We start from the raw sequence: 25,013 nt of genomic DNA, 5'->3' as shown, positions 1-25,013 counted from the left end.
CAGAGGAATATTCTGTACATTGAAGTAATTGAAGTACATTCAAATTGCGCGCCATTCAAATCACGGGCGGCACCGCACACCGCCCGCCACCCCACACACACACACACACACGCATCAAGCCACCCCGCACTCCCTCACTCAGTCAATCTCGCTGTAACCACGCTTGTGTTGACATCAGCATTGTAGGTCGACCCTGATTTTTTGACCAAAAAATCGTTAATTTATGATATTCCTTGTTTGTAGGTCGACCCAAGTTTTTGAGGGTTTTGGAACAACAAAACCTTCAGTAAAAACACTCTACTTCCTATAAACTGAGGCTCACCGTGCCTGAAACACCGAGTGCCGAAGGCAAATTGTTTACCATTTATTATCACGACACTTTATACTGAAACATGGGTAGTTTCAACAAAAATATTGTATATTTCCATTCAAGTATTTATTCAAGTCAATTAGGAGGGAATATTATTGTAATACAACAGTTTTTTAACTGAAAACCATTCGAAAAGCGATTACGGTAACACCTTTTGAACGAAAGAAAGTGAAAGTCATTGCTTTCGTCACGATTTTATCCCACTTTCCACTGTAATACGTACGTCATTTCAGCAAAATATTACATTTCCGTGAATGTATTATATCAAGCACAGTATGAATAGAATATCACTAATATAACAGTATTTTAACCGAAAATTATTAAAAAAACGAGTAGCATATCTTTAGCATCGGAAGGTTAGGTAAAGTCATTTGTTTTCATATAGTTTATCCTAATTTACATTGAAATACATTGCGTTTCAGCAAAACTACTATTTATTTCTAAGAATATGGAAATTTAATATTTTTGCTGAAATGACGTACGTATTACAGTGGAAAGTGGGATAAAATCATGACGAAAACAATGACTTTCGCTTTCTTTCGTAGTTCAAAAGATTTTACCGTAATCGCTTTTCGAATGGTTTTCAGTTAAAAAACTGTTGTATTACAATAATATTCTATCCTAATTCATTTGTGATGCAACAGTTTTTTAACTGAAGACAATTCGAAAAACACATGTACCGTCTAGCTGATACGGCAGAGCCCTGGTCGCGGAGGCTTTGTTTTTGCATCGGCCCTTCTTAAGCAGCCTTTAATTTTAGCGTACGTTGAAATTGTGTTTACTGGTATACAGTCAACCCTCACTTTACGCAGTCCCACATTCCGCGTTTCCACGTTTACAGGTGCCCTGCCAGAACCCAGGATGCTCACATTCCGCGGTGGGTGTACCCCTTTACACGGGTGAAGTATAATTTTTTATTTAGCTCATAAAAATCATACAAATTATCCGGCCAGAATATAATTTACATTGCTGGAATTCTTACAATTTGATGATCATTTTGAATATAAACATCATAGATTTTGCATTAGACATACAAATTTTAGATATAATGTTTACTCTGAGTAAATATGTTATCTTTTTGTGCAAAATATATGACATTTATATTCAAAATATTCCTGGTCTTACAAGGAATCCAGCAATGTCAATTATTATCCTAACTTTAGTTTGAGGTATTATTTATTAAAATTTAGTGGTTTTCCCCAAAAATTTCTCAGAGAGGGAAGAGCCAGCAGTGTAGTGTGAGAAGAGGGGGAGGGAGTTGAGTCCATTATTTGAATGGACATTAACTTGGCTGACTGTATTTCTCTTTTTTCTTAAGTATTAATTGTGTGCATGTACCATCATAAAATTAAGATATTATTTTTACTAGAACAGGTATTGTGTCGGAAAAAGTGGAGTTTGGGGATCGGGCCAGTTTCTATTGGAATTAATCCCATATGTTCTGTTGTTAACTTAGCTCGGTTTTCACTTAACACGGTACCCTGTGGGTTTTATTGACGGCGTTAAGCGGGGTACTACTATATATATATATATATATATATATATATACATACATATATAAACAGCTAAACCCCGACTTACGACGGGGTTAGGGACCCAAATCCAGGTCGTAAGTCCGAGCATAGGTCTTTTTACTAATAAAAATCTACAATGAAATACAGTACAGTAAAAGTAATGATGAATGATGAATGGATACAGTACAGTGAAAGTAATAAATAATAAGGAATGGATACAGTGTGACTGAGCACTTAACCTTTAATGTAGTCAGCTGAATGCACATGGGGCCCCCATAATTTTCTAATTATACATGGAGACTACATTAACTGGAAACGTTTCGGTATAGAAAATGCGTAAGTCCACATAGTCGTAAGTTGGGGTCTAGGTGTATATATATATATATATATATATATATATATATATATATATATATATATATATATATATATATATATATATATATATATATATATATATATATATATATATACAGTTGGTCCTCACATTACGCGGTTAATGTAACCTGGAGGGTCCCGCGGAAAGTGAGGAACGCGTAAAGTGAATAACATAACATATGGGATTAATTGAAATGGAGTCCAGGCCGATCCCCAAACTCCACTTTTTGACGACACACAACTATGTTGTAGTAAAAATATTATCTTAACTTTATGATGGCATGCACACACAATTAATAATTAAGAGAAATATCAATAATATTAGGTTTTTTAACACTTACATTAGTAGAAAAGATGGCTGGGCACACGGGGATGGGGGGTTGGTTCCGAGGCAGAGGGCAGATTATTGGCCCTCACCTGTATCACTGGTATCAATTGTATCACTATCCACCACAGAGGCTTGCAGGGCCTCTTTGTTAAACCCCTCAAAGTCCATATAAGTCCATATCCTCACCATAATTATCACTATCACTGACTTGGGCCGGTTGTGGTGGGTGGCGGGTAAAGAACTCGGTAATGTTTTGATGACTGGGCGGCCTTGTGCGCACCATTTTCGCGCCTCTTACACAACATGGCGGATGGCGGGAGGTTTGGATCCAAAAATGGCGCGGCTTGCCAGCCGCTCTCCGCGTAATGGCGTTCGCGACCGCGGAATGTAAGAATGTTAGGTTCTGGCAAGGCACCGCGTTAACGGTGAAACGCGGAATGCGGGACCGCTTAATGTGAGGACCAACTGTATATATATATATATTATATATATATATATATATATATATATATATATATATATATATATACTCTATTGAATTTTATAAATATTTGATGTGCTATAATTATGGATATACTGTTCCCATGTTTATTGAGGACTATAATAGGAGGAGACAGGAGAGAATATGGTGATGAAACCTACCCGTCAGTCTTACTGTACTGGAGGGCGAAGTTCAAGAGGGCTGGAGTAAGGGTGAGCTGTTCTTCTCCAGGCATCTTCAGGCTCCCACTCAATAGTGGGAAAGTGGCTGGGTTGGGCTTTCCTGCCCCGAGACTTATCATGTCGTTCATTTCCATATCATCTGTTAACCACGCACACACAACTCTTAAATCTCATGTCATTTATGATGGGACTAGGAAGGTTTTATTTACAATTATATTACACTATATTAACTAAAGTTAATTGTAAAGATATATAGCTCCTCCCCAACTTACGACCTACTCGACTTACGACCACTCGCACTTACGACCTGCTTCAGTCGTACCAAAATTTTCGTCAAATTACGTATTTTTGAGTCCCAACGTCAGTACACAGAGAAAATTTTTTTTTGTAATTCACTTTTAAATGGCTAGCAAGCTTAAAAGTGAGAGTTTTGATGCTGAGAAGAAAAAGAAACACCCATTTTAGATTTTCTAGGTACCTGTATTAATTAAGCATTTTTGACTTAAGACCATTTCGACTTACGACCTGGATTTGGGTCCCTAACCCTGTCGAAAGTCGGGGAGGAGCTGTATATGTTTTTTTCTGGTACCAGTGCTAGCTGCCATGATTCTATTGTTGGCGTGTGCTGACATTATTATAAGGATAGCACTGTCTTAATCCTGACACTTGGTTTGGCATGTGTTTACTGTAGACTACTGTATAGCCACATTTTCATGTGGCAATTTTACCACTCGCACTAGGTGCAAACCGGTATTGCAGCGTTCACTTGCTACACAATTTTGCTGGTCTTTACTAGTCTAACTTTACCTGCTCGAAGGCAAACTCGGACTAGGGTTCGCTTTCGCTGATGCACTGTAACAAAGTTGGGGAAGTAAGGCAGGAACTACTCGTGACCAGTGTTAACAGCAACAAAAATGGCTGCTCTAAAGATTCAGTCCGTGTATTAAAAGTTTTAAAAAGGTTTTAAAAAAGCAAAATAGGATAGTTATTGATATATGTCAAATATATAAAATATTCATCTGCTTGTTCCTGTGAACTGTAATTTTAGCAGCAAAGATTATGAAGTCATCTAGTTTATTCACAAATAAAGTGTTAGTTAAAATTAAATAAGGAGCACTTGTATTAGAGGTCTCCGAAGAAGCTGATACAGTATACAGTATTGAAGTGAATAATTGAATAGATATTTATTTTATGCCCACTGTGGCATTAAAATTTTTTAAATATTTTCCCTGTACTGTATATCTTTAGTGTTTTCTTTGCAACTTAGAGGTTAAGATTCGCTGTCCATTTGTTTACAGTTGTTTCTGATGCTCCTCCCACTCATCTGCCCAATCAATATGACAAAAGAACAGAATGAAACCTGTGGCTCATGTATGCATATAGATCAGCTGGGATGTTATTTAACTCTTTTAGTACAAAGTCCTCTGTCACAGTGTATAGTTCAAGAGTAAAGTATCTGGAGTGATATATGTATATATAATAATGTAATTGACACTTTTGTAAGGGGGTATACGTAGGATGAATAATAACCATTTGGATAATTGGATAAGCACCAGCATATTTATTTGGTATTTTTTTGACAATATCTCTTGTCATCATCAGACCTAAAACATGATATAAGATACAATACCATCAATGTTAAAACACCCAATATGACAAATAACATTATTTACAGCATTGTGTACAATAAATGCCTTATGAAAACATTTTAACATATTGAATTATTAATTGCTAGAGATTAATGCAGTATGTTTAAAATTAAAGAGCAATATCACAAAGAGTAGCAGCAGAGGTTTCTGCTACAATTTGCAATTTTTCATAATTGTTTTTAATATTGATGCTTTTTATTTTATTTTATGTTTTAGGTCTGGTGATGACAAAAGATATTGTTGAAATATTCCCAAATAAATGTTGCTGTTTACCACTCTATGTATGAACACATATACTGTACTACTGTACTTCTATCTGTCACTCTGTCTTACAGCTTGTCAATTCATTTGTATAACTATCATTTTACTGTATGTCAATATCCTTCAGCTCTTGTGCCAGTTTATTCAGTTCATCTATCACTCTACTCGGTTCTCAATATCTTTCATTCTCTCCTTCAACTCCTCCATTAATTTATCCAGCTATCAATATATTTTTTAGCAATTTCAACCTGTCTACTCACAAAGCTTCCTAATGGAAGACCCTTCGGATCTCTTGCCAATATCATTGAGGAACCTCGAGTAAGCCATCCTGCAAGTAGAAATATATCAAGGTAGGTAAATAAATGAACATTGGGTATTTCCTGATGAGTGGTAGTATTGTACTGTATAGGGGTACTTCATCATTATCAATTTGTTGTTTGTGATAATAATACGAATATCAAAGTTGGCTTAATTACACTTAATTTAACTGTTACAGCATACTGCTTTATTCCTTCTTTCCTATATACTACACTCACCTTCTTTCTTAACTTAAAGAGAAGGGAAGAGCAGAGGTGGAAGCGAGGTTAGGAGGAGGATCGAGAAGGTGGGGGGGTGGGGGTGCAGTTAGGCGCCCAGACCTCCCTCGCTCTGAGCTGAGAGAGAGGGAATGGGGGAGGGAAAGAGGGGAATAATAAATGGATGAATGGATGAACCTTGGGTAATTGGTGTACTAGTCACTAATTCATTACATCACACCGATCATAGGAAAAGATGTGTAAAAGGAGGATTAATAGTCACTCCTCACTGATTCGCTCCATAAATATGATGGCATGTATGATACTGTCTTTTTACAGTTAGGTTCATTTCATTTATGTTCACATGTTTATAATCACTCAGTAGGTATTTTCACTTACTTCATTTAAATCAAGTTACAGTACTCCTCTGTCAACTTTCAACTCAAGACGAAGGGGGTGATTGAGAATGTTGGACCTGTAATACAGTAGTAGTTATTGGATGCTACTACTATAGTATGCATCTATTGGGATATTTATGCTATAGGTTAGTTTAGGTTAATGTATGCTACAGTGTAGGTAAATATCCCGGTAGACCAACTCCAGCTTGGTCGACTATTGATGTTGTGATGCAAGATGGTACATGTAATTTGTGAGGTTGGCCAAACTTTTCTACTGGGTGGTGGAGTTACAAGTCTAACAAGAAATAACCCTGACTGGTCTTTGTAAATGAAGATTCATTACCTGTACAATATAAGGATATACTCTACCCACATAGTTGAGTTAAGTTCACACACATAGACACACTAGAAAAACTCTCAAGCTCGACCATAATTAGAAACCTGCACGTAATGACGGCTTGGGTGCAGATTATCAAAGGATAGTGCAATGAACATTCTTCACAATTGAAACAAAACTCGCTGAATAGCATGAATATCAACTTACACTGAGTCTCTTCTGAAAAATGTAGCTATGAACTTGACTGGGAATCTGCAGTAAAACTTGAGTTGTCTATAAGCAGACAAGCCTTGCTGATAACGTATGATGTAGTGGAGGGTACTGCTGCAACTGATCTTGTGAGTGTCCTCAACCACTTGAGGCTTGCACTTTATGATATGAGTTTGCCATCTTGAATATCTTGTCCTTATTTTGGCCAAACAATTGTTGCTGTCTTATATAATCTCGAGTTGTTGTGAGGAATTTTTCAAGGTCAGAGGGCCAGATTGAAATTGTAAAAATTCTCCAGGGCTACCTATTATTTTCAATATTAATACAATAATAATTTATGTAGAGTTAATGGATATGACCACTACCCTGGAACATCATCACAATGTAGATCCGCTTTTACAGTATAATACAAGTTAATCTTATAATAGTGCGTATAGCCTCTAAATCATTTTATATATTTGAAAGACAAAATTTTATTTGTTTATTTATTTATTTTATTTTTTGGGTGAGGGATTTTGGGGTGATTGACAAGATATTTGCAGCTTTATGTAAAGGGTTAATGTATGAAAAATTATTTTCCATAGAAGGGTGATGATGGATGATTATGGTTAGTATAATGAATTTAATGCATTAGATTTCACTTGATAATGGATGTTACTAAACCTGTATATTGTACTGTATATGTGTGATGCAGCAGTACTAAGTCAGAACTGAAAAAGAGTAAGTCTGTTGGTATACTTATATGACCTTATTTTCAGGAATTAACTGACAATTGACTTGCATCTTTCAAGAGCCAAGATGTTTCGACAATGTGCACATGCTGGTGCAGCTGTAGTCAGCAGGACACTTCAAGAGCAGGCAGCTTGGAAAGTGTTTGTTACTTCGCATCCCAGACCAAAATACTCTGTATGCAGACAAGAATACAGATTTAAAACAAATTTGTCATCCAGCACAAGATCTTTTGCCACCTTACCATTGGAGGCACAAGTACAGTACAATATATTTTTTTGAGATACTGTGTTTGGGATAAAGTACAGTTGGCCCTCAATTTACACAAGAGTTATGTTTTTGAAAAACACAGTGCAAATGGAACCCATGTAGAATCATATCAAGGGCCTATGAAAAATAGGGGTTAGGTTCCAAACTCACAAGATTCCTCATTCATCCAATAAGTTAATACACATGCAAAAGATATTAAAGTTATCAGTTTTATAATACATGTATAGGACTGTGTTTAAACTTGCTACTGATCTTTAGTGATGATAATGATAAACTTGATATGATGGTAATTTTGGTGTTAGCACCTTATGTTTGGTGTTGCCTTTGAGCTGAATAAAATTATCCGCCGTTAGCCAAATAAATATTAAAAGTGGCATCCCGTAGTGAAGGGGTTAAAGTCAGAAAAGTAATGATACACCTGAGCAGACTTGGGAGTGTTGGGTGGTATTGTGTGGGGAAGAATATAGTGAAGGCAACAGTACTGCCAGTGGTAGTATAGTAAGTTCTCGCTTAACATCAGGCTTACGTTCTTGAAAATGCAGCGTTATACGAAACAACATTAAGCTGATCAATTTTCCCTATAAGAAATAGATAAAATACGGGAGTTACTTTCCCCCAGCCACCCTTTGCCCCCAAAAAACATTACATATACAGTGAACCCTCGCTTTACGCGGTTTCACTTTACGTATTTCTACATTTACACAGTACCCTGCCAGAACCAGAATTCCCACTTAACGCGGTGCATCTACTCATATACGCGGGTGAAGTATAATTTTTTTATTTAGCTCATAAAATTCATACAAATTATCCGGCCAGAATATAATTTACATTGCTGGAATTCTTACAATTTGATGATCATTTTGAATATAAGCATCATAGATTTTGCATTAGACATACAAATTTTAGATCTAATGCAAGTATTTTGTTTACTCAGAGCAAATATATTATCTTTTGTGCAAAATAATTGAAGTGTATATTCAAAATATTCCTGGTCTTGCAAGGAATCCAGCAATGTCAATTATATTATCCTAACTTTAGTCTGAGGTATTATTTATTACTAAAAATGTAAATATGCTGTTATAACCCAATCATTTCTCTGGTAGGGGGGGAAGGTGGGGGTGAGGGATAGGGAGGGAGGGAGGGACCCAGGGAGCAGGTGGGAAGAGGGGGGAGGTGGGGTATTTTGATTGACAGATAGTATTTCGGTAAGTATATTTTGTTTAATTATTGAAGATATTTGTTTTATCTCATAAAATTCATACAAATTTCCAGGCCAGAATATAATTTACATTGCTGGACTTCTTACAATTTGATGATCATTTTGAATATAAACATCATAGATTTTGCATTAGACATACAAATTTTAGATCTACTGTAAGTATTTTGTTTACTCTGAGTAAATATGTTTTGTTTTGTGCAAAATATATGACATTTATATTCAAAATACTCCTGGTCTTGCAAGGAATCCAGCAATGTCAATTATATTATCCTAACTTTAGTCTAAGGTATTATTTATTACTAAAAAGGTAAATATTCTGGTTTCTCCCACACATTTCTCTGGTAGGGAGGGTTGGTGGGGGGTGGGGGGGAGGGAGGGACCGACTGACCATCTGGCGAGGTTGGAAGAGGGGGGGAGGCAAGGTGGGGTACTTTGATAGACAGATAGTGTCGTGAAGAATATTTTTTTTTATTATTAACTGAAGATATTTGTTTTAGCTCATAAAATTCATACAAATTACCCGGCCAGAATATAATTTACATTGCTGGAATTCTTACAATTTGATGATCATTTTGAATATAAACATCATAGATTTTGCATTAGACATACAAATTTTAGATATAATATTTACTCTGAGTAAATATGTTATTTTTTGTGCAAAATATATAACATTTGTATTCAAAATATTCCTGGTCTTACAATGAATCCAGCAATGTCAATTGTATTATCCTAACTTTAGTTTGAGGTATTATTTATTAAAATTTAGTGGTTTTCCCCCCAAAATTTCTCAGAGAGGGAAGAGCCAGCAGTGTAGTGTGAGAAGAGGGGGAGGGAGTTGAGTCCATTATTTGAATGGACATTAACTTGGCGACTGTATTTCTCTATTTCTCTTAAGTATTAATTGTGTGCATGTACCATCATAAAATTAAGATGTTATTTTTACTAGAACATAGGTATTGTGTTGGAAAAAGTGGAGTTTGGGGATCGGGCCAGTTTCTATTGGAATTAATCCCATATGTTCTGTTGTTCACTTAGCTCGGTTTTCACTTAACACGGTACCCTGTGGGTTTTATTGACCGCGTTAAGCGGGGTACTACTGTATATTGTATTTACATGCACAAAATCATGTTTTCCCCTACAAAACCTCTTTAAAATCACTTTCAATAATTGTATGACAAAACTTACTAAAAAAAAAAAAAATCCTTGTAAATTAAGGGTGCATCTTATGCAGTGGTGCATCTTATATGCCGGCAAATACAGTTATCAGTTTTCACCAAAAATAAAAATAAATAAATGCACAACCACAGATGAGTTATTGTGTGGTACAGTATTAAATTCCCAATGTTTTGTTTACATACTGTGGTCATAACCAGCCCAATACCTGCCTGTCTCAATGATGTATTGGCTTAACCCACAAGATGATTATGTGAAAGGAAGGAGCTGTTTATGTAATGCAGTTATTTTTTTTGCAATATCTATGGGTTATTGTATTTTTTTTTGCTTTGAATACAGTGTTTATTGTTTATTAAAGCAGTTTTGGAACAGTTTATGGGTATTTTTGTCAACCAAAATAATTATTTCCATTTAAATCAGTTTAACTATAATTTGCAATTGATAATTCATGATGTCTTCTGAGACCTAATCCTCAAATTATTGCAGCTCCACTGTCTCATATTTTTCATTACTGATAAGAATATTCATTAAAATCTTCTCCAGACATTCCTGTTGCTGTGTATGTCAGACACTTGAAAAAGCTTACTTCCATGTCTTTTCACTATTGTTCAAATCTATCATTACCCTTCACCATTACTTCTATAGTTTGTTCACTCAAAGCTTGCAACTGAGTCCTAGGGTCAGTTTGTAGCAAGGCAGCTAATTGGTTGGCGGATGGACACCTGAAGAATCACTAGTTCTTCAGAGCAATTTTTAATCTTATCATATTTTTACTATAATATTTCAAGGGATAATAACTTTACTGTGTTGAACTCTGATAATTTCTGCACTTCGGGAAGCAAAAAATACTATGTAAAATGTTCCGGTAACATAAATATCTTGACGTGAGCAAGAAAAGGAGTACAAAATTTCAGCAACATCCTCCACCGCACTGTGTGAGGAATTAATGTCCCAGAATTTCTTCATCGTGTTTTTGTTCTTTCTATGACTACACAGCAACAGAAATGTCTGGAGAAGATTTTAATTGTGTGCATGTACCATCATAAAATTAAGATGTTATTTTTACTACAACGTTATGTGTCTTCAAAAAGTGGAGTTTGGGGGTCGGGCCGGTTTCTATTGGAATTAATCCCATATGTTCTGTTGTTCACTTAACGCGGGACCCTCTGGGTTCTATTGACCGCATTAAGTGGGGTACAACTGTACTCTCATATTTTTTAGTGCACTCCTACTTACTTCACTTTTTTGAAAACCAATAATTAAATTTCTCTTGTAAAGTGTTTAAATTTTCATCAACTTGGTTGTCTAAAGATGATACATACCAATAAGTTGTAATTCTTTTTCTGCTTCTCATACTCATGGGTAACACCTTATTAGTTGATAGGTAATCATTAATGCATTATAGAAAGATTATGTTTGTGCTGGTGAATACTGTGGATTTTTTCAGGTTGTAGTTTGTGGAGCTGGTGTGGTTGGTAACAGCATTGCATATCATCTGACTCGTGAAGGTTGGACTGATGTTGTTGTGCTGGAACAAAATGAGTGAGTAGTATTCTCTTACTGGACTCTGTTGTTTAATGAAATAGTACTAAAATACACTGTACATTGTGTGATATGAGAGTCCTTTTTAGCTTATTGTAATATGGAAAGTCACACTACCTTTGGACTAGAGGCTGTTATAGTGCAGTGGAATTAATGAAAAATTCTACTCATATCAGCTGGTCCTTTAATTTCAGCGTAGTTTTATGTTAATACAGGCGTACTGTCTTGTATTGACCATTAATTGATACCTAGTACATGTATTGTATACAGTAGAATGGCCCATTTTCATTAGAATTGAAAGCAAAAGATCAGTTAAAGAAAGGCCAAAGTTTGAAAGGATTTTGTATGTCATTCTTTCATTTTGTTTATAGATGATCGAGTGTGCAAATTCTTAAACATAATACAGTATAGTAATGCAAATGCTAGAAAGTTTAAGTCATAATTGTCTGAATTTTGCACAGTATTATGAATTTATAAAAGAAGCACTCAGAAATATAACAGTTTGGAAATGGTATACCGTACAGTATATATATTTTTTTTTAGAAATTCAAGGATTGGATAACTGATTTAAGGAAAAAATAATAATTATTGCTGGTACTGTATGTAAAATTTTACTTTTCTGTTATTTTACCTTTTGACAGGATAGGATCTGGGACATCTCACAACGGCTCAGGTGTCTTGGGAGTGTTCAAACCATCAGCAGAGAGGCAGATTGTTACCTACTCTGTCAATCTAATTAAAAAACTCCAGGATGAGGGTTATAATTTAGGTTACTGGTATTTGATTATGTTTTCTGTGTATGATTTTACAGTGAAGCAGTAAGGCTGCATTGTAATTTACTCTTTTACATTTTGCAACATATCCAGTCATGATTATAATATAATCATGACTGGATATTATCCTCATACCATTTCTTAGCCCTTTTCCTGTTTTTGTTTTGTTTTTTTCCCTTGATTTAGTAACCATAATTTTATTACCGTAGTTATACTGTACAGTAAATTGTTCCTTTTATTTTTAATTACATTAACAAGACATTTTAATTATTTTTTTTTTATCTATTTTTCTGTACATCAACTGAGGTAACAGTTCTATGGTGAAGGGAGCCAATATGTCCCACCATTACATTACCTTACAATCACCATACAGTACACTCAAGCATAAACTACACACAACAACTGTTTCTTAATTACAGTAAAATCCAGGTTTCATAGACTGTATCTATTGGGGTAGAAATTGTAGTTATGAATGGTATTGGTCCCTTGACCCCTATCTCTTACTATGCTATTGTATAATGGATTTGCTGTTGCAGGATTTTGACCACTTTAGGGACACAACTCATAAAATGAGCATTTACTGTAGCCTTGGAAACTGACATGAGTCTGTTGCTTTGAATGGCTCTGGATATGCAAGAAGTAAAGAATTAATTGCATTTTATAGCCATATCTTTTACTTCAGAAATATTACATTTGCTATAAAAAATTATTGTATTATATATACACCTTCATAATTACACTTACTAGCCATAACATTATTGTACTCACTTAGGTTTCACCCAGTGTGGTAGTTTAAACCTGGCCCAGACGAGGGAGAGAGCCATTGCTCTCAAGCGTAGGCTTGCTTACACAAAACCATCAGGCCTAGAATGTGAGGTAGGTCAATCCTGATGTATTTTCACCTATTTTTTTACTGTACCTTTCTTTAATTAAGTTGAAATTATCCTAAAATGTGAGTTTTATCTAGGAATATATACAGTCAACCCTCGCTTTACGCGGTACCCTGCCGAACACAGAATGCTCACTTTTCGCGATGTGTGTACCCTTTTACGCGGAGAGCGGCGCGAGCAGGGTGCGCACAAGGTCGCCCAGTCATCAAAACATAACCGTGTTCTTCACCCGCCACCCACCACAGCCGGCCCAAGTCAGTGATAGTGATAATGATAGTGAGGATATGGACTTATATGGACTTTGAGGGGTTTGACAAAGAGGCCCTGCAAGCCTCTGTGGTGGATAGTGATATAATTGATACAAGTGATACAGGTGAGGGCCAATAATCTGCCCTCTGCCGTGGAACCAACCCCCCATCCCCGTGTGCCCAGCCATCTTTTCTACTAATGTAAGTGTTAAAAAAACCTAATATTATTGATATTTCTCTTAATTATTAATTGTGTGTGCATACCATCATAAAATTAATAAGTTATTTTTACTACAACGTAGGTATTGTGTCTGAAAAAGTGGAGTTTGGGGGTCGTCCCGGTCTCTATTTCAATTAATCCCATATGTTATGTTGTTCACTTTATGCGTTTCTCACTTTACACGGGCCGCCGTGGGTTCAATTGACCGCGTAAAGTGAGGGTTCACTGTACAGTGATATCCCCGTTAGCCTTAACAATTGGTGCAGAGCACTTCCAGGGATGAGAGATTTCCGGCTAACTAGATGACTTTCTCAAACCCGGAAAAATTCCTTATCCCCGGAATCTTTTCCGGTTATTGGGAAAAGTTTACGAGAGTCTAAATTAAACATCTTGCACAGACGGACAGTAGACCACTTCCCCAGAACATATCTGAGTTTTGAGGATGTTTTCCTTGAGTCTAGACTACCAGAGTCCATAAATGCAGTTCTAATGAAGTTACAAATTCCATTTCTTTACTATAATAATCCAGAATAGTTTATCTAAAAGTTTGGTTAAATAAATATATTTAAAAATTAGAAATTTATAAGATTTGGGTGTGAATGTAGCTGTGTGTTACAGCAAATACTTATTTTTCCCTCCCATGGAGCTGTGGGGAATTAGTGGGTCTCGTGTAACTGACCTGACCTGGCACAATGTCAGGTGGAGGTAGGGTGGAGGATTAGTAGTCTCATATTACTGACCTTCAGATGGAATGTCAGGTCACCCTTTCTTGGGTGGGGAAGTAGCGGGTCTCATGACTGAAGATGTCTTGAATAAACATGAAACCTAAAGTATTTTTAGGGAGATTGTGATAAGTAAAAGTATAAATGAGCAAAGTTCTATCCTTTCAACATTACGTTACATAACTTTTTAAAATATGGAGTGAGAAAGCAGAAAATTGTGGGTAATTAGAGAGAAGGAGTGGAAATGAGTGTTGTCAAGCGCTCCTCAACAGCTGATATTTTACTCGCTACCACGCAGTCACACACACACAAATGTGTCATACAATAAGACCCGCACTCCTCATGCTTGCTGTCTTAATTCCTTTGTTAGAGGTGTGTGTGTGTGTGTGTGTGTGTGTGTGTGTGCGCGCGTGCGTGCGTGCGTGCGTGCGTGTAATAATAATAATTATTAACGGTTTATTGAAAGAGCTTGGCAGCCAGAAGGCTGAAAATATACAGTTACATATTTGGGGAATGGGTTTCGAATTACAAATAATATACAAGTAACATAAGTGACACAAATAAGATATATAATAACTAGATGGGGAAAAGCTCAAACTACAGTTCATTTCAACATAGTGACAGTGCAAGGAGTAGTGTTTAATGGGAGTGAATACACTGGTTTATTACAAGTTACCGTATATCTCGGCTTATAAGACGGAATTTGAACATTAAAAAAATCTGCCCAAAGTTAGGGGGTCGTCTAAACCACCACATATAAAATTCTTACCTCTTAAATATTGTGGTTTAGTGTGTCAAGAGTGGTGATGGAAACATCATAAGCCACTCACAAGGTCTTACCACTAATTATTTTATACTGAAACTTACGTTTGGCAAGCTGGATTCAAATTAAGATTACCGGTATATTAAAATAATAAAAATGTATTATAAACCTGTCTAACATACCGTAAAAGAGAATTATACCCCTGTAATAAACACAGCTATCATCACACACCCCTCCCCACGGCCCCCCCCCCATTTGCCAGTGAGGAGACAAGAAAGGGAAAGTGACCGCGAGATTGGGCTATTTTTAGCCGTGGAGGTGGTCAGTAATGCATATCGGTATATTTACTGATAATAATACTTATCTCTTATAAATAATTAATTTAAAATTTATTTTTTTACAAGGAATATTCAGTAAATGACTGCATTAATTCTTGAAACTACTGACAGTTAAATACAGACGCTTAAGTGACGTCACTAGTGTTTACATTACACCAGCTGGTAACATTTGATGCCATTACGTGAAGTGAATTGGCCTTATTTTAAGTAACTAACCATAAATAAATACAAAAAGTAAAAAAAAGATCAAAAGTGAGAAATAATATACTGTATGTATGTTGTGTTGTCAAAGTTAGAGGAACAATTGAAACTGCAATTGTGTGTAAATGAGGCAGAAAGTCAGGTCAGAGCTGAACCTGGGACTTGGTCACAATTTTCGTGATGCCATATGGCAGCAGGGTCTACCATTAGACAACACATTATGCTTCCAATATCTTCCCAGGCGGTAGTATCTACCTGTTTGGTAGCTGCCTACTACCTACACAATTTTTAGTAATATTACTTTGATACATGATAAATTAGACAATGAAAATAAACATCAAATTTAATTACCAAGACGCTTCCCATTGGCAGCTGTAAGAAGAGGGGGAGATCGGCTATTTTTATCCCGTCTTTGTGTCTGAAGTGGCCAGTAATACCATATATTTACTGATCATAATACTTATCTCCTATAAATAATTAATTTAAAATTTATTTTTTACATAGAATATTCAATAAATGACTTTTAAATAAATAAACAAATAATTCGGTAAATCTATTTCAAGTAAATGGAAAATAAGCAAACAAATGTTATTTACCACCACCCCTTCCCTCTGGCTCAGGGTGAGATAGAGGGGAGATAAAGAAGGCTATTTATAGCCGTCTTGTGTCTGAAGTGGCCAGTACCCTAATGCACCATAAATAATTCATTTAACATTTATTTTTTGTACATATATTTTGTTATATACATACATATATATATATATATATATATATATATATATATATATATATATATATATATATATATATATATATATATATATATATATATATATATATATATATATATATATATATATATATATATATATATATATATATATATATATATATATATTTCAAGTAAATGGAAAAATTTTACTCGACACAGACATTAGTTCCAGTTACCGGTAAATAGCAGACGCTTCAGTGACGTCACTAGTGTTTACACTACACCAGCGGGTAACATTTGATGACATTACTTGAAGTGAATTGGCCTTATTTTAAAAAACCAAGGATGGTTGGTAAAGGACTACTGAGTCAGTGGGTAAGTGTCACATTTGGGGTACTGGTCTTATACAGCGAATAGAGCTCAAAAGCTACTTTTTAAATGGAAATTTGGGGGGCCGTCTTATGCACCCCGACGCCTTATAGGCCGAGATATACGGTATTGATAATTTTTACAATGGTTGGGACTGGGCTGTTCTTATAGCGATCAGTTCGTGCACGTATGGGCTGGATGCGGTTGTGGTGTCGAACAGCAATTCTCGGACTAGGGATCTCAGGTGGTAGTAGGAGCCGGTGTCGAGGATGGTGTAGAAGCTTCTTACCAAATTTGCAGATGAGGTCGTGGTGATGGTCAGTGAGAGTCGAAAGGGTCAGTGTGTTGAGCGCTTCTTGATATGTGGAGTAGGAAGGAGAGAATAATCTTGCATGCCCTCTTTTGCACTTTTTCTAGGTGTTTACGTTGTGTGGCATTTAGGGAGGAAGACCAGGTGGGGAGGCATAGGTGAGCTTGGGAAGTATGAATGTTGAGTGTGTGTGTGTGTGTGTGTGTGGGGTGTGTGTGTGTGATGTTGGGATGTGTGGGGGTGTGTGGTGTGGGTGATGTGGGGTAAGGGTGGTGTTGGGGGTGTGTGTGGGTGGTACTGGGGGTTTGTGTGGGTGATGCTGTAGGGTGTGTGTGGGTGGTTGTTCGAGGGTGTATTTGTGTGTGATATAGGGGTGTATGTGTGGAGTGTGGGTGGTGTTCGTGTGTGTAGCACAGTGTGTGCAATTTGTGCCGATTGTTGTTGGCGGTAGTGAACCTTTGTTGGGGGTTTAGAGTATTAGGATTGTCGTGGTCAGTCCCCCCCCCCCCTCCTCATTCCAGCATGGCTAATTGTGATAGGGAGATGAATTTGATACCATAATGATCCTTAATAAATTCTACGAGATGATACCACGAAGATATCCTTAAACGAAATATTTTGATATGATATAGTGATGGGAATTCCATTGTTTTATAAAGAAAAAATTAGAAATGTTGATACCGGAGTCAGTACAATCTGTTCTAATTTCGTTAGACACAATTTTTTTATCAAAACAATACTGAATACTTTATCTAAAAGTTTAGGTAAATAAATACATTTATAAAAACAAAAGCTTGTAGGAGCTGCATTGATTTACGTAAACACCACTACACAATATTGTTCATACTGTTAACATAATAATGTATCCTCGTACTACTCTATATATTGTACTCACCAGCAGATATGTGATCTTTAGCCAAGAATAGGCAGACACTTCACTCAATTGACTGTAATACATAACTAGTCTCGTCTTCACACTTGTGATGAAGATTGGGTGGGAGATTATTGGGTCATGGTACTAACCTGACTTGATGCACTGTCAGGTCACCCATTGTTGGGTGGGGGATTAATGGGTCTTATGACCTAGAGATGTATTAAATGACATTATTTTTTTACCTATGAGGTATATTCATAGTACTGTACTGTACTGTATTGCGTATGTAGGGTACAGGTATATACAGTCATCCCTTGGTTATCATGCCTAATTGGGACCGCGCCGAGTGCGGAATAATGAAAAACGCGATAACGAAAGTACAGAACCTATGGGATTTATTCTAATTGGTTCCAGGCACCCAAGACCCAATCCCAACTTTCCCATTTTACGACCATTTAGACCCACTAAAGATTTATATAATGTTATGGTAAGTGTCAGAAACACACATAGGCATGGCTAGGTTTATTACAAAGTGATGAAAAGGGTACGCTCAATACTGTAGTTCACAAAACATGTAGCTATGCTTTCTTTATTTGAGTCCCCCGTCATAGGAATTCGTTTTCTCATCGCTTCAGGACGCCTGAGTCCTCTGTTTTCTCTCAATCTTAGAGTGCACCTGAGACTTCGTTATTCCTTAGTAATGATACAGAATTTGAAATTGCAACTGGGGTTGCAATTGTTGAGGCAACTTAGATATGTCTGATTATAGTTGAAACATTCAAGATCCATTGTGAGTGATGTTGAAAGCTTCAACTGTCATTATGGTTGGTAAAACTTGCCAAGTAAGTGAGTGTCAAGTCTGTCAGTATGAATGCCATGTGTGAGTTTTTTTTTTTTTTTTAAGGAGATTAGCCCACCTGGGCACAGGTCACTGACCCACATCGGGGCCTGGGGGGGCGAAAATTTAATAATAATAATAATAATAATAATAATAATAATAATAATAATAATAATAATACAGTAATTCATAGTAAATAAAATTTATAATAAAAAGTAAAATAAATTAATAATAATAACAATAACAACACTGTAATAATGATAATAAAAAAATCAAGAGTGAGAAACGCTATATGTACAGTATGATGTGTTGTCAATAGTAAGAGAAACAATTGAGACCCTGCAATTGCGTGTAAATGAGGCAGAAAGTCAGATCAGCAACCTGGGACTTGGTCACAATATTCATGATGCCATATGGCAGCAGGGTCTACCATTAGACAACACATTATGCTTCCAATATCTTCTCAGGTGGTAGTACCTCCCTGTTTGGTAGCTGCCTGCTACCTACTACCTACTTGTGTTTGTACAACCACTTTCAAGTTTTGTTACCTCCATCAATAGATGTAGGTGGAGCAAGGGGATAACAATACACCTGGAGGCAACTGTGTCATAACCAAATTCTCGGCCTAAAGATATATACCCCCTGTATAATGTTATGGTAAGTGTCAGAAACACATATAGGCATGGCTAGGTTTATTACAAAGTGATGAAAAGGGTACGCTTAATACTGTAGTTCACAAAACATGTAGCTATGCTTTCTTTATTTGAGTCCCCCGTCATAGGAGTCCATTTTTTCTCACATCAGGACGCCTAAGTCCTCCGTTTTCTCTCAATCTTAGAGTGCACAGAATTTGAAATTGCAACCCCAATTGCAACTGGGGTTGCAATTGTTGACGCAACTAGATATGTCTGATTACAGCAAATGTGTTATTGTCAATTTGTAGGTGAAAGATTTTATCCTCAATAGATGTAGGTGAAGCAAGGGGGTAACATTACACCTGGAGGTAAATGCGTGATAACCAAATTGTCGGCCTGAAAAAATGCGCTATAACGGCAGGTGTGCAGATTTTGATGGAGGCGTGATAACGAAAATCGCTATAACCAAGGGATGACTGTATATGCACAGATTATTACAGTAACATATCTATACTAATTAATGAAAAACAAATAAACAATATTGTATCATGAATGAGGCATTTCAGTAAACAAACAATCAGTGAGGCAACCCTTTTCACCCCCTCCTCCCTCCCTCCCTACCCCACAGCATTAAGGTGTACTCAAGGATTATAAGGCAGGGAGTTTTAGATTTTTGCATATAAAATGTCACTGACATGATTTAGCAGAATATAACCTTAATTGCTGGAATTCTTGTAAGACAGCAATTAATTTGAGTATAAATATCCCATAGTTTGCATTAAACAAAATTTTTAGTATCTGTAATTAACTTAGTACATTATAGTACAGGTTGTGATAATTCAAGCAGTTGCTCAGCAGTTGTGGTTGCAGTTGCAAAGCTTCGTGACATCACTAGTGTATAATACGTCTCCATATGCCCTGGTTTATTCATTGATCAGTTGTCTTAGCACAAAAGTAGTCAAGTAAAGCCATCATGTATCAATTACAGTGGTTCCTCGGTTAACGAACTCAATTCGTTCCAGAAGGACGTTCGTTAACCGAAACCATTGTTTCAATGGGATATTGGGTAATTGGTTCCAGCTCACAGAAAAGTATAGTACTGTATACGAAGTAAAGCCAAAAATGCATAAAGTCAGAAACACTCCTAAAATTCCCTTAAAAAAATATATATATATACACCTAGACCCCGACTTACGACTACGTGGACTTACGACCGTCGGGACTTACGACCGCCTCAGATATAGATAAAAAAAAAAAAAATTTTTTTTAAATAACACGCATTTTCTATACCGAAACGTTTCCAGTTAATGTAGTCTCCATGTATAATTAGAAAATTATGGGGGCCCCATGTGCATTCAGCTGACTACATTAAAGGTTAAGTGGTCAGTCACACTGTATCCATTCCTTATTATTTATTACTTTCACTGTACTGTATCCATTCATCATTATTCATTACTTTTACTGTACTGTATTTCATTGTAGATTTTTTATTAAAAGAAAATTTTTTTTTTTTATCTATGTCGGACTTACGACCATGTCGGACTTACGACCTGGATTTGGGTCCCTAACCCCGTCGTAAGTCGGGGTCTAGGTGTATATATATATACTGTATATACAGTATATATATATATATATACTAGAACTCTTAAATCACTACTGTAATGTGATACAGGTGATTAATTTTATCTCTTGTGCAAAATATATGACGTTTATATTCAAATTATTTGCTGTCTTGCAAGGATTCCAGCAATGCAAATTATATTCTCCTAACTTTAGTCTGTGATATTATATAAGATAAAAACTTAAAGACTACTGAAAACTCCCAAACCTTTGTTAGGAAGGTGGGGGGTAGGGAGGGAGGGAGGCAGCCAGCCAGCGGAGGAGCCAGCATGGGAAGAAGGGAGAGCAGGAGGTGAGGTGTACTTTAACAGTTAGGTCCAAGATCTGGGGAAGTATTTAATTTATTTATTTTTGTCATTTAGTTGAGTTTTTGTTTTTTGTTCATAAAATTGTATAGAAATGACCGGGGAGAATATAATTTGCATTGCTGGAATTATTATAAGATAGTGATTAATTTGAATATAAACAAGCTATAATTTGCATTAGACATACAAATTTTAGATCTAATTTAAGAATTTTATAACAGAGAGCAAAAATTTTATCTTTTGTGCAAAATTTATGACGTTTATATTCAAATGATTCGCTGTTTTGCAAGGATGCCAGCAATGCAAATTATATTCTCCTAACTTTAGTCTGAGATATATAAGTTAAAAACTTAAGGACTACTGAAAACCCCCAAACCTTTGTTGGGAAGGTGGGGGGTAGGGAGGGAGGGAGGGGTGACAGTGACATGTTTGACAGTTGGCGCCGCCGAGGTGTGAAGTATTTAATTGTTTATTTATGCCCTTTAAATTGAGTTTTTGTTTTTTGGCTTATAAAATTTAATAGAAGTGACTGGGGAGAATATAATTTACATTGCTGGAATTTTTATTAATTTGAATGTAAACATGCCACAGTTTGCACTAGACAAAAATTTTAGTAATCATTTTGTACATTATTCTGATTACATTTACAGTTCAGCTTTGCCCTTAGGAAAGTGTGTGCATGTAAATGAGTTTCAATAAATGAGTAAAGTTACATATATCGAGCCAAAAATAATAGTCGAAAAACTTTATGTAGACAGAGCTTGGATGGCTAAATTTTAGAAGGACCAACAATTTTAATACTGTATAAAAAAATGCACAAATATTAAAGAGCACAATTTTCTTGATATTTACTCCATTGGAAACGAATGCAAACATAGAAGAGATTACTGAATTGGCTGAGTACCTCCTCAGCTTATCAGCTGATGTTCAAAACAAAACATGATTTTTGTAAGGATTTCGTTAATCAAATTATTTTCGTTAACCGAATTGAAGTTTCTTATGGAAGGTAATTCGTTAACCGAAATTTCGTTAACCGAGTGACCACTGTAATTTTGAAATAGAAATTATAAAGTAAAATGGTATAAAACAATGGTTTAGTAGTGCTGCTAATGTTTGTGCTGTGTAAGTGTCTTGGCATGTCACCTCACCACCTGACTCCTGAACATTCATCAACTTCTTCAAATCCTACCTTGTGCTTGGCAAGTTCAACAATATTGCTTTGAATGTTTGGCACACACACACACACACACACACTGATTTCTTGAGTGGACGTCGCCAGGCAGTGAGGTATCAGGGCTTGGTCTCCACATTCCAACACCTCACCTGCGGTGTTCCCCAGGGGACCAAGATGGGACCACTGTGCTTCCTCATCCTGATCAATGACGCTCTATCGGACACTCCTCACAGGTGGAAGTACGTGGATGACTGCACTGTGGGGGTTTCAGTGGACAACACCGCACCAGACTACTCATCGCTACAAGGCACCCTGGACAGGCTACAGGCATGGACCACGGAGAACAAGGTCACCATCAACCACACCAAAACCGTAGTCATGCACATCAATACTGCCACCACTCCAGTGCAAGCCCCAGCAGTCACAGTGGGTGCCCATCCTCTCCAGCTGGTGCAGTCTGCCAAACTCCTGGGTGTAACCATAGACAACAAACTTGACTGGAAGGCCCATGTAAATAACACAGTCAAGGCAGCCTCGTACCGTCTCTACATGCTACGACGACTTAGGTCACTTGGGACACCCACGCCAGAGCTGAGGACCATCTACAACGCCTTTATTCTCCCCAAACTAACGTATGCGTCACCAGCCTGGTCGTCTTCTCTCAACTCCACCCAACAACGTCAGCTAGAGAAGGTACAGAAAAGGGCCTGCAGAATCATGCTCGGCGCAGAATACTCCGGCTACACCAACGCTCTCTCCACCCTGGAAATGCCATCCCTCAGTGACCTCCACCACCAAGCACTGGAAAGGTTTGGCAGTGGACTTCTGCACCACCCTCGTCATCGCCACCTCCTGCCACCTGCAGCCCCCCACCCAACTCGCTCAGTCTGCCACTACAACAAAATTCAGCCCATAAGAGCCCGCACCGATAGATATAAGAACAGCACCATCCCATCTATTGTTAAAATAATAAACAACTCCTGATTTATGTACTGTACAGCCTTGTAAATGTATTCAATGCACATTATGTCTCAATCAAATGTAAGTCTGTATATTTTCAGCCACCGGCTGCAACTCTATTAATAAACCGTTTATTATTATTATTATTATTATTATTATTATTATTATTATTATTATTATTATTATTATTATTATTATTATTACACACACACGAGAAAGTGGGGCGAATTGAAACAACAAGCATCCAGTGAGGGAGACGAATTAAAAAATCATCTGTTGAGGAGCTTATTGCTTGGCACACTGGTATATGTTACACTTCTTTCCACTCCATATCTATATTTTGAATATTATGTAATGTAATCTTGAAGGGATACAAATTTGCTCATTTGTGCTACTTATACTTTTTCCTTTTTTTCTTTTTTTACGGGGATTTGCCCACCCGGGCACAGGTCACTAACCCACATCAGGGCCTGGAGGGCGAAAATGTAATACGTAATAATAATAATAGGGCGCTGGTGGTAGAGAGGTACAGCTCTTGCCTCGCAAGCAAGATGTCACGGGTTCGATTCCCGGACCGGCGGAAGTTGTTTGGACACTCTTCCTAGTCCCCTTGGTCCCTGTTCACCTAGCAGCAAAGTAGGTACCTGCTGTAAATCGAAAGTTGTGAATTCGTAGTCAGGGACAAGTTATTGGAGCTTCCAATAACTTGCTTAGACATAAACCATTGACTCTTCAGGCTTCTACTCCCTTGATCCTTCAGGCTTCTACGCCCTTAACTCATGAGACATAGGGTATAGATGAACTTAGCATGCTTCCCTGTTGGGCGCTGTAAATACAGAATCACCTTACACAAGGAAATAGCTCGAGAACTGAGGATGCGGGAGGGTGGCAGACAGCCTTATAGCTGCCCAGAGAGGTGTCTGGCGGGAAACATTTGGCGCGAAACTTAAAATATTGTGTCCATATGACGCGCCAGATTTGATTTGCATAAAATAGGAAAGATTTGCTTTAAATTGATACATTGTCCTTAATTGTGGGTGTCGCTTTAAATCAATAATTTTAAATAGATTTGCGTTAAATTGACGTTCTACTGTAAATGAAAGTAAAAACTAAGACATCAGGTAAATAAAATACTGTAAATTTCAAGTTTAACCTCGTTTGTATCGGCAGGTGTTCATAAGTCGGGTGATCTTAAGTCCGAAACCTCCTGTATATGGGTACAGTACTGTATTTGCAGAAACTAATAATATAACCAACTGACACAATTACTATACTGTTCTGTAGTTATTACATATTTTCCTTGGAAAGGTTGTCAAGATAGTACGTATCCACTCTATGTAATTATACATTTTACGAAAGATTCTTGGTTCTAAACTTTTCAGGTCACATATACAGTACTTTATTGTACTTATTTTACCTCATTAATCATGTTGTTTAAGTGATTTAAATGATGATGATGATGATACAGTGGTGTATAATTTGTTAGTCATCCTATTTTCGAGTCT

The 25,013-nt window shown here is 36.7% G+C and overlaps 2 protein-coding genes across 14 annotated transcripts in view; one reads left to right on the top strand and one right to left on the bottom strand.

The window, feature by feature from the left end:
• Window positions 1-6,984, bottom strand: part of LOC121878546 (kynurenine/alpha-aminoadipate aminotransferase, mitochondrial-like) — a 27,655-nt gene extending 20,671 nt beyond the window's left edge. The window contains exons 1-4 of one of the 2 annotated variants that reach the window (XM_042384848.1): window positions 6,621-6,984; window positions 6,078-6,153; window positions 5,424-5,491; window positions 3,233-3,392 (exon numbers count right to left, since the gene is read on the bottom strand). In XM_042384848.1, the coding sequence (XP_042240782.1) occupies window positions 3,233-3,392; window positions 5,424-5,491; window positions 6,078-6,082 (233 nt within the window). In that variant the 5' untranslated portion in view covers window positions 6,083-6,153; window positions 6,621-6,984. The remainder of the gene's footprint in view (window positions 1-3,232; window positions 3,393-5,423; window positions 5,492-6,077; window positions 6,154-6,620) is intronic. The other variant, XM_042384849.1, reaches the window with a different exon arrangement.
• Window positions 1-25,013, top strand: part of LOC121878544 (pyruvate dehydrogenase phosphatase regulatory subunit, mitochondrial-like) — a 103,276-nt gene that overhangs the window by 28,816 nt on the left and 49,447 nt on the right. For 4 of the 12 annotated variants that reach the window (XM_042384844.1, XM_042384834.1, XM_042384836.1 and 1 more), the window contains exons 2-5: window positions 7,382-7,610; window positions 11,462-11,556; window positions 12,198-12,325; window positions 13,102-13,205. In XM_042384844.1, the coding sequence (XP_042240778.1) occupies window positions 7,422-7,610; window positions 11,462-11,556; window positions 12,198-12,325; window positions 13,102-13,205 (516 nt within the window). In that variant the 5' untranslated portion in view covers window positions 7,382-7,421. Of the gene's footprint in view, window positions 1-5,401; window positions 5,514-7,381; window positions 7,611-11,461; window positions 11,557-12,197; window positions 12,326-13,101; window positions 13,206-25,013 lie in introns of all 12 variants that reach the window. The other 8 variants (XM_042384835.1, XM_042384837.1, XM_042384838.1 and 5 more) reach the window with 4 other exon arrangements.

The sequence above is a fragment of the Homarus americanus genome, unplaced genomic scaffold (genome assembly GCF_018991925.1).
Source record: "Homarus americanus isolate GMGI-L3 unplaced genomic scaffold, GMGI_Hamer_2.0 scaffold41027, whole genome shotgun sequence".
Lineage (NCBI taxonomy): Eukaryota > Metazoa > Arthropoda > Malacostraca > Decapoda > Nephropidae > Homarus > Homarus americanus.
The sequence above is the reverse complement of the archived record's forward strand: the minus strand, read 5'-3'. Positions and strand labels throughout refer to the sequence as shown.